This window comes from Gordionus sp. m RMFG-2023, chromosome 2 (genome assembly GCF_954871325.1).
Source record: "Gordionus sp. m RMFG-2023 chromosome 2, tfGorSpeb1-WG-v2, whole genome shotgun sequence".
NCBI classification, from domain to species: Eukaryota; Metazoa; Nematomorpha; class Gordioida; order Chordodea; family Parachordodidae; genus Gordionus; species Gordionus sp. m RMFG-2023.
The window spans coordinates 31,288,069-31,304,797 of record NC_088776.1 but is presented as its reverse complement, the minus strand read 5'-3'; the positions used below and the strand labels follow the sequence as shown (position 1 = coordinate 31,304,797).

At 26.5% G+C, this 16,729-nt stretch overlaps 2 protein-coding genes across 6 annotated transcripts in view; both read right to left on the bottom strand.

The window, feature by feature from the left end:
* The window catches only part of LOC135923925 (LIM domain and actin-binding protein 1-like), a 75,816-nt gene that overhangs the window by 32,051 nt on the left and 27,036 nt on the right, over nucleotides 1-16,729 (bottom strand). The gene's annotated exons all lie outside the window — the stretch shown is intronic.
* On the bottom strand, nucleotides 10,242-13,973 carry LOC135923131 (uncharacterized). The gene is made up of 2 exons (XM_065457720.1): nucleotides 13,838-13,973; nucleotides 10,242-13,768 (listed from the first exon to the last, which is right to left on the bottom strand). The coding sequence occupies exon 2, from the start codon at nucleotides 13,766-13,768 to the stop codon at nucleotides 10,298-10,300; it is 3,471 nt and encodes a 1,156-aa protein (XP_065313792.1). The 5' UTR covers nucleotides 13,838-13,973; the 3' UTR covers nucleotides 10,242-10,297.

Below are 16,729 nucleotides of genomic sequence, written 5' to 3'. Positions count from 1 at the left end.
CACAGGACCGACTTGTTAATCTCTCTGTAACTTCAATAGAAAATATTTATAAATTTAATAAAGTATATATGCTTTTAGTTCTCTTGCAAAGAATTATCAAAAAAGCTTAGGTAAATTGTATTTTCTTAAGGGGCTGCCAAATTATTTTTTGTCTTAATCCGCCAAAAGTCTAGGCACGGCGCTGATTGACACTAATTGCTTATTTATTATTTTTATAAATGTTTATTTATTATATTTGCATTATTTGTGAATTTGAACAAACGATATAAAAGGATTTTATAATAAAGTAAAATAAAGGATGTTTTGCAATTTCTGAATTATTATCCAATTCCAAATAGTTTCAAACGTAAATTAAAGATATTGGATATCTGGCTAAAATTCTACAAATATCAGTTAAAGATACTACAAAATAATAAATAAATTATATGAAGAAGATATTTTTTAAAATGATGTTGGAGTATATCTAGACATGTGCGCCGACAGCATTATCGGCGGAGGCGTTTCTTTTTAATCGATTTAGACGCTGCCACAAAAATCGACGGCGGCACGGCGGCGTCAATTATTTCTCTAACTTAAATTTTTTTAAATTAAAATTATAAATTGTTTGGAAACACTTATAAAATAAAATTTAAGCTTTATTATGTTTATAAATATAATTTAATGATTTTATTAAGTTAAAATTATCCTGTATAAATTTTATTTAGATTTATAGGACATAATAATGATCTTCTAGAGTTCAGAGTGAGCCCAGCTATGTAAAATGCACGCTCGCTGGGTGTGCTCGTAGCTGGAACGCACAGCATGTTTCTAGCTAATATTGAAAGTTTAAGAAGATCCAATGCTCTTTTCTTCCAAAAATTTAAGATTATAAGGCGAAAATAATGAATAACACTCTTTTTCTAAACTAGTTAAATAGTCTTGTTGTTTCAGATTATTGTTATGAATAGATGAATGTTTCGTAGCAATGTAAGATAATCGAATTTTGAAGCAACTTCCATCATTTCACAATCGGTTAATTCGTCCGTGTAAGGCCATAGAGAGGTAGCGTGTTGACATAAAAATTGCACCGGAGTAATATTTTTTTCCTTTAAATATTCATTTACTATGTTTATAGATTAAAAATGAGGATCCAAAAGTGCTCCTAACACCTAAGTAAAATAAAACAAAGAGAAATAATATAAAAAAAATAATTTATGTATTTTAACATACTACCTGAAGATCGGTTATTGGAAATCTATGATCAAAATTTAGTAAGCATATTTTGTTTAAGGGATGCATGGGAGGATTATCATATTCTTTTACAATTAAATGATATTTAATTTCACTACGAAATAATAAGGATAAATTTATAGTAACTCCTTTTTGGACGTATACAAATTCAACAGTTTTTTTTCATGCACCATGTCCCAATCGGTGTTAAATAATTTGAGATCCGGTTTCTCCATTCTATTTAATAGAATATTTATAGGCTTTTTGTTATCGTCAGTCACACTTTCCAGCATTATTAAAATACTATGCCAACATGTACATTTAATTTTAAGGTTTTTTCTCATATGATTTTTGATATTCACTATCATCATCAAACCTCAAACGATCTTCATAAAAAGAATCATTATCATCCAAATCTAAAATATCCGATGTAAATGATATCGATTCAAAACATTTTCTATTTTCGATATCGTTTATATTTTCAAAAACCGTTGTTTTGAATCTTAAGACAAATATAATTTCTCTCACTTTTTTAATGAGATTTTCTATTTTATTAACTTTTTTTTTATTCCATTGACTGTCGATTATGTAATCCATGCCCCAAACATAAATAACGGTCATATTCTCTTAGACGAACACTTTTCTTTACATTGGGTCCTGCAACCGTAACCATTTGAATTTTCTTGGACCTCAAATCAAATTCATCTTAAACTTTTTCTATCTCGGAAAGAATAGTTTCAGGGGTGAGTAACATGATGTGTCGCAAATGTATAAAATAGAATATTTAAATTATTATCTATTTAGTGAAAAGTAAAGATAATATAATTTCGCCGTCTATATTTGTCGGTCCACATATCAAAAGTTATAGCAAAAAATTAGGACCTATATTAATTTGTTGACATATGTATGCTTTCATTGATAAATACACATCATCTAATCCACTCCGGCTAAGTGTTGTTTTATCTGGTAAATCTTTTGTATCTAAAATAATGTCATATTTCTACATAATAAAAAGTTAATAATAAAAATATTATGCCATAAAAAATTCTAAATGTGGGATAAGATCAGTTTTATTTAAATATTCTTTTATAAAATAATTAAATATTTTAAAGTTAAAATAAAAATTAAGATTAAAAGAATAATCAAAACAATATCCAAATCAATAAAAAAATCATAGCTTTCTCCATTTTACAAACTCAAGCAGAAAATGGCCGTATCGATAAAAAGATCTAATTATCAAATATTTAAAACATCATGGCCTGACCTCGTCATTTGATATTTCTTTTTTTTTAATGTTTTTTTTTCTTTTTATAAAAATAGCCCGTCAAAAATGGGAATGAAAATTTTCTTCTTACTTTTATGATAGTTGTTACCTCCTATTTGAAAATAATATCCAATTATTATTCTTTTAATCCCCCCCCCTTCAGGCCAGGTTTAATCTATTAAAACTAAGTGTAAATACTATGGTTTGGTTAAATTAAATTATAATACCAATATTATTTGTTAAATATTACTATTCATTTATACCTAATTTTTAATATTAAAAAAATTCCCAGAAAGTACAAAGCCATAATAATTTTGAAAAATTCTTTCAAGTGCAATGAATATAATAATTTTGGTAGTTGAGAACTGAAATAAAATATTTAAATAATCATAATGTTAAAATTACAATCAAAATCAGATTTTCATGGGCCTAGGTTTTTTGATCAGGCCGATCCCAGGCCAGCAAAAAATTTTTTTAGGCCAATGTATGACTCATAGTTAATAATGAAAAAATTCTCGAGCATTCTAGCTCATAATATTTTTGAAAAATTTTCTCCAAGCCCAGCCTAATATAATTTATAAAAATATTTTTCAAACCCAGCCCAACCTATAAAAATTTTATAAAAAAAATTTTCCCAAGCCTGGCCAACCCATAGTAATTTTCAAAATTTTTTCCCAACCCGGGAGATAGGTAATTCTCTAAAAACCATATCTATTTTTTATACCCCTACTTCAGACAAAGGCCAACCCATTAATACTGAGAATGAATACTATATTTGAATAAAAATATATTTAAATTAGCTTTTACCTGAGGGCCATATAAATATTCTGTGTTAAATATTACACCTATGCCTAATATTAAAAAAATTCACAAGCCAGGTCCTCGCACTTGGGAAAAATTTCTCAAAAAGTCCATAATAATTTTGATAGTTGAGAACTGAAATAAAATATATAAAAAGTCACAATGCATTTAAAAATACAATCAGAATATGAAAGTTGCATGGACCTTGGTTTTTGATCAGGCCTGGCCTCCAAAAGAAATTTTCAGGCCAATTTCTAACCCATATTAAAAATTAAAAAATTTTCAGGAATCTAAGACTATATTAATTTTAAAAAATGTTTCCCAAGCTACTTCCAAGCCCATATTAATTGTAAAAAATATTTCCCAAACCCAGGAAAACTCAGAATAATTTATTTTTTTCTTGGATCCAGAAAAATAGGTGTGATGTAGGGGTTTATAAGAATTAAATCTGTATAATATGTATATAATTTTTTGCCATTTATATTATTGGGAAAATTTTTCAAAATTAGGATCAAATGAAGGGGAAATATCTGATTTACCTATCATTCTACTGGTTAGCTCCTAGTATTTATATGAAAATCATGAATACATATTAAAGTACCATGCTAAAAATATGTTCATCCTAATTTAAATTTTAAACAAACCACCACCCTTCCAAATGATGTATTACTTAGTTACAAAATATAAATTTAAGACATTGTTATTAAATTACAATAGAAAAAATAAAAAGATATTCTAAGTTAACAAATAATAGGAGGTTAACTTTAATCATAGTCAAATTATATATAAGTAAAACAAAAAAGTTATACATTTAATCAAAAATATTATAATAAGCTATGAAAAATATACATTCTACAATTAAATTATGAAGTTATGAGAAAATATACAAAACTATGGAATGCATGTAGAAAGGCCAATTTCAGAAAAGATAAGAGAGATTTAAATATTTACTTATGCATAAAAATCACCTAATTAAGAGATATAAAGTTGTATAAAATTCAATGTGGAATGGATACTTCTTAAGGGTTTTAACATAAAACTCTCATCAAGCAATAATAAATTTTTAAATTATAAAATACAAATGAATAAAAATTTAATTTAAAAGACTTTTTAATTGTACACATAAATTAAAATTACTAAATATATACTTTATTAACATATTTTATAGATTAATTTTGTAAGATTAAGAAAAAAAAATATTTTACCAGATTAAGAAAAAAAACATTTAACGGGGTTCGAACCCAAGTCCAATAATCCTGTAAGCGAAGTTCTTGCCCGATTGGGCCATAGGCACTTTTCAAAATTAATGATTTTTTTAATATATATTATAAAGTGTGATATGAAAAGTGGGACATGAAAAGTGTGATATGATTTTGTGACAAGGCTTTTATATATATTATAGATACATTCATTTGTATTTTTTTTTAACTTAAATTGATATATGACATATTTTATTATATTCTTTATATTTTAATGTTAATTTTTAAATAATTATATTTTATCATATTTGTATATGAATTTTAATAAAAAATTGAATTTTAAATTAAAACTAATATCAATACCTTTTCTGTTTTACTATCCTAATCTTATCTTATCTAGCACGTTGTCACGGACCTGCCCAAAGTGAGCAAACGTGTATTATATGTATTGCTACAAATCAAATTTATAGCAAATAATATTTATTAATTTTAAAAAATAAAATCATATTTTAATAATTCAAAAATTTTTAATATTATTTTTCTTCTAGTTACAATACATAAATAATATATAAAAATTTTATTTTTAATAATAAAAAATATGTATCACGCCTCCACGCCACCGAATTTTTACATCGGCGGCAATGTGTTGAGCGCCGACACTTTTTTGGCGGCGGCTTCAGCGTGGTCAAAAATCATCGGCGGCGGCGCACATTATATCCTTAAAATTAAAATATATTATTTCAAAGATCCCTATTAATAAATACCTAACTATTGTCACTAGATAATAAACGATTTTTTGCTGATTTTTAAATTAAATATAATAGAAATGTTTAAAATTCAAAATATCTATGAAGATAATCTATTTAAATTGCCAAATTTTTACGATTCCAAAAAATTAAAGATTTAAAGCAGAGGGAAAATGGATGCGATTTTACAACCTAAGCATATTTAAATATCTTCTAAGCGATATATTAAAGAGGAGATAGCTCATCAAGAATGACTTTGTGGAATCAGATATTTATTTTTCCTTTATTTGATAATGATGAATCAGAAATTTCCACTTTATTTTATAAAGAATGAACAACAATTGTACCTATATTTTAATGAGAGATAATTCAGAATCATTCCTTTTATTTTGTTAAAATATATTAGAAAAGTATATATTTAGTACTTCTCTGCAGAAATTATTTGGAAAATATTTGCAAATAAAATTATTTTCAAGATATCAATTTTATATTCTCAGCAAAATTTATTTACATACAAATAAAAAAATCTTTTCGATACATTTTCATTTACACATATGCATTTGTTATTTATCTAAAATAAATTACACTGGTTCGGTGAGGGTTTTGCATATATTATTTTCGATTTTTTATTACAAAACTCGTACCTAGCAAAGGTATACTCTTTTTACAACATAAATTACAAATCAAATGCATAAATGTATATGTAGCTGAAAAATTTATGCTTAGTGGAAGCGATAAATATATACTTTTAGACCACCTAGCAATATTTTATCACGCGAGACTTTATCATGATATACTTGATAACTAAATTTTATTTATTTGAAAAGTTAAATTTTGAAAATATTTTCTATTTCTAAATATGTATTTATTTTTATTCTGTTTAAAAGGCAAAAAATTTAAAAATAATTATATATAAAAACTATATGATAAAGATTAAAAAAATATAAATATAAAAATATTATTGGATCTAGAGATATTCTTGCCTGAGATAAAGATTTTTCTTGGAGCCGGAGATATAGAGTTTTTTTCCTAAAATCTTTGAAAATTAATCAATGCAAAAGTTAGCTAGGCGTAAACAGGTACAACATGTAAATTTATGCCTGTCTCGTCTAAGAAAAATATTTTTTCTCTGGCTATATTCAATGTTTTTATACAATACGGGAGAATTGATATAATGGGAATTATTTGTAGCAGATATATTAGGTATTGAATTAGAATAAATAGGATCAGGATTTGATGTAAATGAATTTGTATTATTCGTGTTACTATATAAAATTTGTCGTATATTAAACATTTGTGAATTAGAATAAACAGGATGTCATATAATAAATATTTGAAAAAAATATTAAACTGTATTTTATATAAAAAAATTTAAGTAATATAAAAATTGTAAATGCAAAAAAATTACATTAAAATTTTACCATATGTATTTTTGTAGTGTTTTGTTTTGTTATTGTAGTATTTGGACCGATGGGTCCCCCAGTCTGAATGGGAAAAATACAGTCCGTGATCGGGGGTCCGGGATGGTCGATGGAATCACTTGGACAACGTAGTTAAAATAATATTTTCAAAGTTTATTTATTTTCAAAGTTTATTTGACAAAGTAAAATCGATGTTACCAAAAAATATAAATTTTCAAAACGAAAGAAAATAATTCTCCAAAAAGGTGTTTTCTTTTCAACCTTTATAATTTTTAAAACAAAAAGGGAAAAAAAAGTTGTTATTTAATTGCGATACAATCTTATGAAACTGGTAAGAACCAGTTTCAAATGCAATATAAAAATAAGGTATAATATCAATATAAAAAAAAGGACGATGGGAAAACAAAAGAAATAAGTGGTGAAAAACTTAAAGAAATACGGGACAAGAGGGGGGGAGGTAGAACATAACAGTTATATATTAATGAATCGTCATTTATTTTTTAAATATTATGTAAAAATAAAGACACATATTGTTTCATTCTTTTAACTTTTTGTTTTTATTATAATATCTTACCCTGTAAACTACAACCGTGTATATATTATATATTTTAATTAGTACTCTAAAATAACATCAATAAAATAACGTTGCTACATTTTTTGGGAAAAGGAACGCTATTCGTTACTAGTTTTAAATGGTAGCGTGTAATGAGTTAACACCTTTATATTTTTTGAGTAACGGCAACGTATTCACATTAAATTCTTTTCTTAGAAAAAGAAAATATGGGAAATTTTTTTTTAGCTTATTTCTTCAAATAGAGATGGTTTAACTCTGCTCTGGCACAAGTATGATTTTAACATCAATAAAGAAAATTGAGGGGACTAAGTTCGCACTTTTTAAGTGGAGATTGTACTCTAATTCAAATATTTCAACCTCGATGTCAAGCAGCTCAAATTTCTAATGAAGGTAAAAATATGAATTGAGATTAAAATTCTGGTAAAGATAAAAAAATTTGATTAGGATCTAAATGAAGATTCTATGAAAATTATCTAATAAGTTTTTTCGAAAATAAAGATTTATAATATATTTAAAAAATTCTCCCAATTTAAATTTTTTTTTATTAAATATAATACAACCTTCCCATTCTCTGCGCCAGTTGTAGTGTTTGGCACAGCCAAAGCTCTGTTGAGGACTAAGCGCTTTTTTGAAAATCAATTGCTATAAATAAATAAAATTTATTATAAAAATATCTTAAAATATATTATTTTTTGTATAATTTTTCTATGGGAGAAAAAATAAATAAAATGAGTATTTATATATAATATTTAGTATTTTTTATGTAACACTAATAGTTACTATTTTTGAATAGCGAATAACATGTTATTTATTTCACAATATAACGAGTAACGATAATACGTTCTTTTAAGTAACGTTTAAAGCACTAATTTTAATAGCTATACGTAATTCACTAATGTTCTTGCCATATGCTTTGATTAGAGAGGTTTAAAAAGATATGCACAAATATAAGACCCTTTATCAAATCATCTCAAAGGTGCAACACCATACCTCTCATAAATTGAAGATATTAAAAAACGAGTTTATAGATGTGTTTGTTTTAAATTATGGGATTTTGGTTCAATCACATTTTTAAAACGATTGTCCATATTTCCTGCAATTAAATTCTTTATTTATATTTATATTTATATTTTTATTTGTGATATATTGATTTATGATTACTTACTAAAAGCCTATAAATGAAATTGATTCTTATTGCTTATATTTCATAGATAAGATGATAATTAAGTAAGAATATGGGCACCACAAGAACTATGGATCATAATTGGCCTTAGTCTCAAGACAAATATAGTCATCCCACACATCTGCAGTTTATGCAAGACTCTCAATAGTAAAGGACCCTATTCATTACATTGCAGATACTTAAAAGACAGACATCCGCGTCATCGTGCAATAAATACTATCATACATAAGACCCTATCTACTGCTCTCATACTATCAATGCTAAAATTGATAGGACTCAATACCTTAGTCAGCAAACGTTTATATAAAATAACACTGACTCACTGGGCTAGACGACTATCAATAGTTTGGGACTATACTAGTATAGACTGATTTGACATAAACTTCTCAAATATTCTTCCCTAGAAAAGCCATATTTTTATCTTTTGTCACTTCTATTCTCGGTAACTTTGTCATTGAAGTATAATTTTTCCTAAAAACTTTAGGCGAAAACTTTCTTACATCTCCTGCAACCTCAATGAAAATCTTTAACTCAAGCAGAGAATATTTCTTGAAATATGTAAATCCAACTGCATATCCATTCACTGATCTTATGCTTATATAATGTTTTTATATATTTATATTTTATATCACATTTTTTAATTTTCGAAAAAAAAATTTTTTAAATAACGAAATTGAAACGAAAAAATAAAAAAAAATCATATATCATCAAAACTTAACTTTTCAAATAAATAAAATTCAGTGATCAAGGATATCATGATAAAATGTCACGTGATAAAGTGTCGCATGATAAAGTGTCGCATGATAAAGTGTCGCATGATAAAGTGTCGCAGGTTCAATTTTAACACGATGAAGTGTCATGTTATCAAATTACTAAGTGATAAAGTATCGTTATAATAAATGCCGTCATGATAAATGTCGTCTTGATTAATGTCTCATTATTAAGTGTCACCAAATATCGAAATAACGGAAATTATTTTAATTACCTTTCTTTAAAATATAGGCGCATTTCTTGTTCATACAAATATAAAATAAAGAGGAAATTTAGAATTCAGTTGTCATCAAACAAAGGAAAATTCCTGATTCCTATTCTTGATGGGTTATCTAGTAGTATAAATATAAGTAACGATAAAATAACGTATATTTTAATTAATATAAATGATACTACGTGCTTGATCTGACGTGTTCTAAGCCCTCACTCGCAAAAAAAAAGATTATATAAAAACCAACAAATAATTAATCTAGTTATAACACCTACAAATCTGATAGAATAGGATAGCATTTATTTGATATATTGCTCATGATATACATTATAATTATTAAAAATATTCGAAAAAATGCTAAAATTGTCTTGGTTTTAGGGTATAAAATTTTTTAATAAAAATTAAAATGAATTACATAAAAGAAATATTTTTTGTCAGTGTTAAAATATTATAATTTTCTATCATAGAATTATATTTCAGACTTTATTTTATTTTTTAAATAAATTGGATTGCACTTAAAAATTATATTTTTTTAATTGCTTGCGAAGATTTAGCCTAAAGTACGTTTTTATCCTTGAAAAATTTTTAAAAAATGTTAGTTACGAGGTTTCGCAGGGAGACCGACACTAGGTAACTTAACCTATTTTGGAGTTATTAAGGATTGAAATAAGCCATTAGAAAACAAGCAAAATATTCTTATAGAATGCCTTTTTTGAATCTTATAGCTGAAATAATTATCAAAGTTAAATACTTAAATAAGTGGACATTAAAATCTGAGAATATGAAAATCGATAATAATAAACTTTATTTCGAAAATAAAATAAATAAAAATTTAATCATGATTTTATAACTAAAAAATTTTAAATTATTAACCAACGCTCATTGAAAAAGATATTAAAATATTGATAAAATTAACATTCAGGCTTGAATGCGATATTTATTTTCATAATTGTTTTTAGGGAAAAATTTTGTAGAAAAATCTATTTTTTTCTTTTCGGGAGTGTTAATAACTTTAAATTCTTTATCCATTTCTTTTCTGCTATTGGCAGAAATTTTATTAAAAGTTTTTTTCCCTTGTTCTTCAATTATTTCACCATTTTTATCATCCTTATACACATATTTCCACTTTTCGAAATTGCCATCAGGTCTTTGATCTAATGTCAAATTACCATCCCTATCAATTATTTGCGTATTTCTATTATCATTTCTGACGGCTGGAATAGTTGGCACATAAAAATTGGGTTGAAAATCGGATCGATAGTGATTTGTTTCGTTAAATGGACCACGTTCGGGTGACGAATTAGAGTTAAACCCATTTTCTTTAACTTGATCATAGGAATATTGATAGGGATTTTTATATTTAAATTCTTCTTTTGACATTTTTTCAATATCTAATCTATTTGGGCCAAGTTTATTGGTTCTGTAATTGTTATCGATGTTGGGAGAAAAATTTCGCAATGATTCACTGTCATCAACTTGGCTTTGTCTCTCGCTCAAATCTTCCCAGGCTTTATCATAATTTGTTGGCCTATAACCTCCATGCCAATTATCTCTATATTTAGGAGCTATTGGATAAGGATACTGCTTGTTGGATTCATTGAAATGCCAATATTTGCCTTCTTTGTCTACATTTGTATTACTGCCCCCTTCTCGATATTGGTAAGAATCTCTAAACCTATTAGGTATCAACGTTATATTTTCCGGTGTCCTGCTAACATTATAATCTCTCCTCAAAGAAGGCGAAAAGTTTCCCACTGAAGGAGGGTAAGGTGGCGATGAATTCACGATGCCGGAGTCATCGTCTAATATTTGTTCATTTTTTTTCGAAGACAGGTTTGTGGAAACGAATGATTCATTCTGAGGCCCAAAATTCGAATTATATTTCTCGTTAGCCCATTCTGCTTGTCTATTATTGTAGAGCGAAGAATCACCTCTATAATTGGATTTTTCGTGACTAAATTCCTTTTCTATCCTTATGTTATCATTACCGTCGGAAGATCTCGAGCTTTTAGTAATTATAATAGGTGGGTCATATATATTTTCCGTTATTATCTTTTCTGTGCCCCCAGCGTCAGACTTTATAACAATTTTTTTGTGTTTGTGAGTTTGTGTCTTTTTATAAAATTCTACGACTTCAGGCTCATCTTCTGATTCTATAATATTCGCCTTACTATCGGGTGTATTTTCAGCCTTTTCTTTCATCATATGTGTATGAGTTATAAGTTTTCCATCAGGTGAATCCAACTTTTTATATATGTTTCCCCCATAATTTTGATCTATCATCTTTTTGTCCGATTCGTTTGGTAATTCAATGTTGGGAAGCTCAAATTTTCTTGATGCTTTTTGCTCATAAGCCATATATTGTTTATAATTAGATGGACCTCCATTAACAGATGCTTTAACGTAGTATGCTTCTGATACGTCTTTTGCGATATCTCCATTTTGCAAATGAGTGGCTTTACTCAAACTTCCTTTTCCAGTTTCTAAGGCAGCCTCCGAACCGTCCCCGAAGTAAAAATTACTGCGATTAATTTGGTAATCGGGATATTGTTGCAATATGTTTTCAGTTTCTTCCATCCTCACTTTTTTAATTTTTCGTGTTTTCATGTTTTTCCTTTGTGATTTAACAATGGGGGTGTCAATCACCTTGGCAATAGGACGATCCGTCTCTATATAGTAACGATCTATCTTTTGCTCCTCTTCAACCTTTGGTCGGAATACTGTATCTTTATCGGAATCAATATATATTGGTATTTTAGCCTTCTCGGGTATCATAGGAGGTAAAATAATAGGAGGAGGTTCTTCGAGTTTTTTGTCAAGTTTATCACTCAAATCCCTGATACTCAAAACAATATTTCCTAAAGATTTGGAGAGTTCTTTGTAATTTTCTTCAGATTTCTCAACGATGATAATAGGTGGAGGGGGTGTGGGTGTTTGGATTTGGATTTCATCAACCAAAGAAGGAGTTGACATACTGATTTCCTTAATTATGGGCGGAGATGGACGAGGAAGGAATGGAACGTATGTTTGAGTCGCCGCGTTTTCCTTGTCCAAAGCTTCACGTTCAGTAATCCGTTCTTTTCTAGTCAGCTTTTCGAACACAACCCTGTAAGAGGGTTTCATCTCATATTGAACCGATGCATTTTTCTTGAGGGGCACGACCGTGGATGAATAGCAAGAACCATTTGGCAGAAATACTTCTTCTTCGATCATTTTGTTTTTTTTGTAAATTTTTTCTTTAAAAGTGCCTTCGGATATTTCTTTTGTATTATTCTGCCGGTGATATTTATTGTTACCGCCGTGAATGGATATCATGTGATCGTTTGAATCTGTGAGGGATATTTTATTGTTCAATCTTTCTTTTTCTTTATCAAATGCATATGTATTTTCGGTAAAAGAATTGATGGTGGATGCTGCCAAAGAAGGATGCCCAAAATAGGTGATATTTTCATCTTCGATATTTTTACGGTAGTACTTTTCAGTGATTCCGTTGTCCGACGTTTCTCTATATAAAGTTTCCGTTGGTATTTGTTGTACGATATAAGGCTTGGTCCCAGACTGACTTATATACTCATCGCAATAGCTTTGCTCTACTATATTTTCTTTAGTTGTCGTAACTTTGTCCTTATCAGATTCTTGTGAATACCCATCGTATCTTTTCTCATTTTTCAGGACATCTTCAATATTCCTCGGAAATATAGAACGATTATTATAGACTAAATCTTGCTCTTCCAAAAGTTTTCCGGCTCGCTCATCGCCATATAAAGTTGATAAAATTTTATCTTTACTTTCTGGGGGTAAGGCAGTAGGTAAATTGGATATAGGCCCATAATGTTGGAATTTTAAATTTTCTTCCCGGATTGATTTGTCTTTCCCGATTTTTGACCAAGTTTCTCGAGAGATGGTGCCTCTTTTGTCTCCAGTTTCTCTCTCCATTTTTCCATGACTTTCTTGGAATCCATCTCTTTCAAAGTTTTGCTGAACAATATAGTCATTTTCATCTTTGAAAGTTTTTTTATCTGGCCAATTATAATTAGTTTGGAATAATACGCCCTCTTTGTAATCATACATCGGAGATTTAGCGTACAAAAAATCACTGACTTGGTTCTTTTTATCATTTGCGCTCATGGAGGATATAAAGTTTTGGTCATGAGTTGAGAGATGATAGTTGTCGTGCTTCTTATTATATTTTACATCCTGAAAGTCTGTTGTTGCCTCAGTTTTTCCATATTTATCATGTTTTTTTAAATTTTTGTCAGAACTAAACCATTTAAATTTATTGACTGAAGGAGTAAATGACGAAATATCTGATGATTCATTCCTAACAGAATCTGGAGATAATGAATACCCTGATAGACCGGTATCCTGTGTGGATGTTTGAATATTCATCTAATAATTTAAAGTGTATTTAAACTAAATGTTAAAGAGATATATTTTTTAAAAAAACATAATTACTACTTTCTTTAAATTGTGGAAAGTTTTAAGATTCAATAGATAAGTATGTGAAGAACAGTGGATAATATTTGTTTATCGAAATAAAAATTTTAAAATATTTAATAGATTATATTTTGATACAATTATTTATTGTTATCGAAAAAAAACTAATAATTATAATAGATGGAAATATAAAAAAAAATTGTTTAATGTTTTTGACTTTACCTGAAAGGTAAATATCTTATTTATTTGTTTATTTTTTTCTCATAATTATAATATATAATATTTGTTTCATAAAAATTATATAGGTAATAAAATATAACGAAAAATTACATAATCTTATATTGTAAGATGACATAAATTTTTTAAGAAAACTTTATTATGCGTAATATAAAACCAATTCCTTAATCGATTATATAATTAATTAATCAATCATGAATCCATGTTAAAAAATCAAGGTGTATATATGATAACTTAAGTTAAGTTTATATTCTATTTGTCTTTAAAATTTAAATTAAATTATAAATTTATATCCTGATTTAATCAAATTTTAATTTTTAATAATAAACATTTAAAATTAGAGATGTATTTCATAGAATAATGGATATTTATAATGAGGCAAAGGAGATATTAGTTATAAAGTTAAAATATTTTAAATACCTAACTCTGTCTCTGTAATATAAATTCGATTATATTCTCGGGTTAATATAATAACATATAGGTGTAATGACTAAAAAATGTTAAATCTTGACTATATATAAGGAATTTTTTTATAGACAAATTTAAACCATTATTATTCCACATTATAGTAATTTTAAAATCAAATAAATTTCGAGTGCCTACTTTAGTAATGATATCAAAGTATTATTAGTATAGAAATTTTAAAACCAAAAAAATATCAAATTTATATTGATGAAATAAAATCATTTCCAAATCTAACATAATTATAAATTTTAAAGATTAATATTTTTAATCATAAAAAAATAAAGAGAAATAATGATATCAAGGATATAATATAATACTTATAAAATGACAAATCTTTTAGAGGACACCATTTTATAAAAGGTATTCTATTTTCATAGTTATTATAACAATAAATAAGGAACGAGTTGATTGTTATCTTGGTTTGGTCTAACTAAAAATACAAATTCATGTTCCAATTTAAAAAGTGAAATTACAAAAATGAAAAGAAAGAATCGATTTATTCCATTGTATTATGTATTATATCTAAAAAATATATATTTCCTTCCTATCATGAAATAATTGTAAGGTCATCGATTTTGTTTTTTGTTTTCGTTAAATTATTTTTTAAATATTTTTTTACATAAATTATAATTAACCTTTGTAAATGCGATAAAGCAAAAACAATTTTTTAGGAAAATTATTTCAATTTACAATTTACTTATATAATTTTGAAAATAAAATAAATCGGGGTCTTATAGTTATAATATCGATTTAATCGCTCTTTTCGCATTCATCATCAATTTTATAAGCATTTTTTAAGAAAAAAATAATTATATTTTATATAAATTTTAAAAATAATTACATTGGTTTAAAAACCTTGATCTAATATAATAATAAACATTCAATTCACTAAACTCGGTGGATAGTATTAAAAAAAACAATTATTGGTAAATAAAATTATATGTAGGTAAAAATAGCGAATATTTTATATAAGATATCACATCTCAAAAATTATTGTGACGATTTGTAAATGAACAATTGAAGGTCAAGTATAAAAAGACTTACTTGTTATGCCAAATGGTTTATATTGTTTGCTTTGCAAATATAAACTAACCATATAATCATTTCTTTTTTCTTTTATGATTAACAAGAGCTTTTTAATTCAATTTGCTCTACTTTTATTAAATAAAACGAGACTAGTTATGAAGATGATAAATCAAACTTTAATCGTGACAAATTCCTATTATTTTCATCTCACTTCACACCTATTTATTATACACATAAATGTAAGTCTTTTCCGCATTGAAAAATAACAGAAGATCTTAAAATAAGATAGTAATGGGAATTAGAATTGAATATCTACTGATATTTAAATTAAAGATCTCCAATCTTTTATTTGTAGAATATTTTCTTTACAATTAAACAAATACTTAATTTTTCTATATTTAATTAAATTCAGACGTAAGTAACAATTAATTTTTATTTCGGGTAGGGCTTTTCGGGGACAAATAAAAAAAAATTTCAAGATCGATTGGGCCCGAAATTCTGGGCCAAGTTTTAAAATTAAGCCCCATAAAGATCACAAAATTAAATCATCATTTATATAAATTAATTTTATGAGCTTATTCTGTAATGCTAAATTAACAAATAAAATTAAGGAAATAAACTTCTTACAAATCTTCCATATAAAAATTAATTTATCAAATATGTCAACTTAAAAGACTGAAACAATTAAATATTAAAAAGATCAGAACTTTGAACTATTAAATTAACTATTCTATAAATTACGGAGAAATTATTTTTTTTTAAAATATTATTTACTTATCATCATTCAGGTTAAAAATTAAATCAATTATTAATGTTAATTATATCCTTTTTATATTTGAATTACAAACAATATTCAATTACTGGGCTATATAGACTGAAATAATCATATAGTTAACAGGCGCTCAACTAGCAAAATATTTAAGCTTTCATGGATCGTGATTTGTAAAGTATTCTATTTCAAATAAATTATATTCTATTTTAAATTTTAGCAAAAAGATAAGTATTTCTTCCTGTGCATTAATATTTTATCCCACGATACAAAAGTATATTTTCTTACATTTTTTTTAAACTTTAAACACTAATGGGTATAAATTTTATCAACCAAAAAAAATTCTATTTAATTTATCCTACTAATAATATGATTAGGCAAAATTTCTAAAGTGTATGAAATGTTCAGATATCCAT